Source organism: Chrysemys picta, unplaced genomic scaffold (genome assembly GCF_011386835.1).
Source record: "Chrysemys picta bellii isolate R12L10 unplaced genomic scaffold, ASM1138683v2 scaf6138, whole genome shotgun sequence".
In the NCBI taxonomy this organism is placed as follows: domain Eukaryota; kingdom Metazoa; phylum Chordata; order Testudines; family Emydidae; genus Chrysemys; species Chrysemys picta.
The window spans coordinates 1-2,064 of record NW_027058838.1 but is presented as its reverse complement, the minus strand read 5'-3'; the positions used below and the strand labels follow the sequence as shown (position 1 = coordinate 2,064).

The following is a 2,064-nucleotide window of genomic DNA, read 5'->3' as shown; positions in this document are numbered from 1 at the left end:
CTCCTTTGTCCATTTGTTAACTATTTAAACAAGTAGCCATCTGCTTTTCCCCGCGGCTGCCCCTCGCCTTGGGAGCGGGATAGGCTGGGGGGAGTGGGGAATTTGGTTAACGCTGCCTCATATTTTCCCTTCAAAGCTCTCCTAAAATCCTTCTCTGCCCTGGAGCATAAGAAAGTATTGACAACGGGCGGCTGGTTTGCTGAGGGGTCCCTGCCGATCATGCTGATCAATATTGTCTCATTGGTTCCTTGTCTCCCCTCCCCCATGTATCTCCCCCTGCCCATCTGTTGTCTCTTGTCTTACAGTTCATAAGCTCCGTGGGGCTCTGACCGGCTGTTTGATCTGTTTGTGCAGCGCCTCGCACAATAGAGCTCCGGCCCATGACTGTGACTCCAGGGGCCATCATGCAAAATAATAAACTAATCATTGACTTCACTTGGAGCACTAGGAGCAGCTACTCCCTCGTGCCTGAGAGAAGCAAATAAATGACATGTAGTAATTAGTGCTTAACTGTTTTCCTTTCCCGGCCTGTGTTTGATTGAGGCAAAGGAAGACAAGCCGCAGGAGAGACAACCTGGCCCTTTTGCAGGCGTTTGTTTAAAGGATTGTGTCAGTCCTGTTGGTGCAGGGAGAGGAGGACGAAGGAGACAGAACAGCCTGTCCCGGCTGAGTGTGTTTGCTGCCATGGGCTCCTTGCTGTGTGTAGCTCCGGAGCGCCACCTGCTGGGGGCTTCTTTTTAAATTAACACCGGGGGAGGTTTTTGTCTGAGCTCAGACCGGCTTCTCCTCACTGTGTCCCTCGCGCAGTAATACACGGCGGTGTCCTCCGCTCTCAGGCTGGTCATGTGTAGGTAGAAATTGGAGCTGTCCTTGGAGGCTGTGAATCGCCCCTGGATGGTCGGGGAGTAGCTGTTGCTAGACGATGAATAATAGTAGATCAGCCACTGCAGCCCCTTTCCCGGAGCCTGTCGGACCCAGTGCATGCTAGTGCTGCTGAGAGCAAAGCCGCTCACGGTACATGTGAGTTTAGTGGATTCCCCGGGTTTCTTAATCTCCGGGCTGGACTGGGTCAGAACCACCTGTGCCCGGGCCCCTGGAGAGAAACAAAGCGGGTTGTTAAAAGTAATGTTTAAAAACCACAGATTAGAGACACCGGCAGATACGGGTCTGTCTCCTTCTCTCTAGTGTATGTAGAGATTAATCTAAACACTCCCTAGTGTGACTCCCCGGATCTCAATGTCTTCCCACGCAGGATGAGTTGTGGAGGGATTTTCTAAAGTACTCACATTATTTGGGAGCACGAGCACTATTGACTTTCCTAGATACACGTTCCTAGATAACTTGGGAACTTTAGGGAAAAACCCTCAGCCCATGAACTGCCGAGCGATCTAAAACCGACGGGTGAACAGAGAAACAAACCTACCTGAGAGGCCAAGCAGGAAAATGCAGATTCTCAGCGGACCCAGCATGGTGATGGGATGGGAGTGCAGCTCTGTAAGTCCCTGCGCTGGATGTGGGGCCTTTGGCTGAGATGCCGGAGTCAGCGGTTAAGTAGGGAGTCAGATGTGGCAGCTTTGCATATTCGGGGGAGAGCCGGGCGGGTGGGAAATAAAAGGGTCTGAACTCAGCGGGCAGGGCCGGGCGAGAAGCTGATGGGGGTGGGGGCGTGGCGCAGTGAGGGTCGGGGGGTGACCTGGTACAGTAGAGAAGAGACCAGAACTCTGAGCTGGAGAACGGGGCTATGTGAAAACAGAAGGGGAAGAAGGATTCCCTGCCCCAGACTCGGGACAGGACCTACAGACAATCTGAGAGCGATGTTTCCTCACGGCCTGTTCCTGTCAGTTTGGCCCCTGGACCAAACCCCTCTCCACAGCTGTTTCCAACCCGCTCGCCCTGTCGAAGCCCATTGCATGAGAGCCCTCCCCAGGGATGTAGAACAGGGACAGGCCCAGGCCCCACCAGTCCCTCTCCTGACGCTGCAGCGCTTCATAGTTCTCTGCAAAGAGCACGATGGGGTGTTTTATGGGCTGTGAATCAGGGACCCTGGGGTCAGTTTTGTCTCTG

At 53.7% G+C, this 2,064-nt stretch overlaps 1 gene segment (V, D, J or C); it reads right to left on the bottom strand.

The window, feature by feature from the left end:
- Positions 1-791: 791 nt before the first annotated feature.
- LOC135980686 (Ig heavy chain V region-like) lies at positions 792-1,093 on the bottom strand (the record flags this gene model as incomplete). The annotated part of the segment is given in 1 exon segment: positions 792-1,093. A coding segment is annotated over 1 exon segment (302 nt), but the record flags the coding sequence as incomplete, so codon positions are not given.
- Positions 1,094-2,064: the final 971 nt, after the last annotated feature.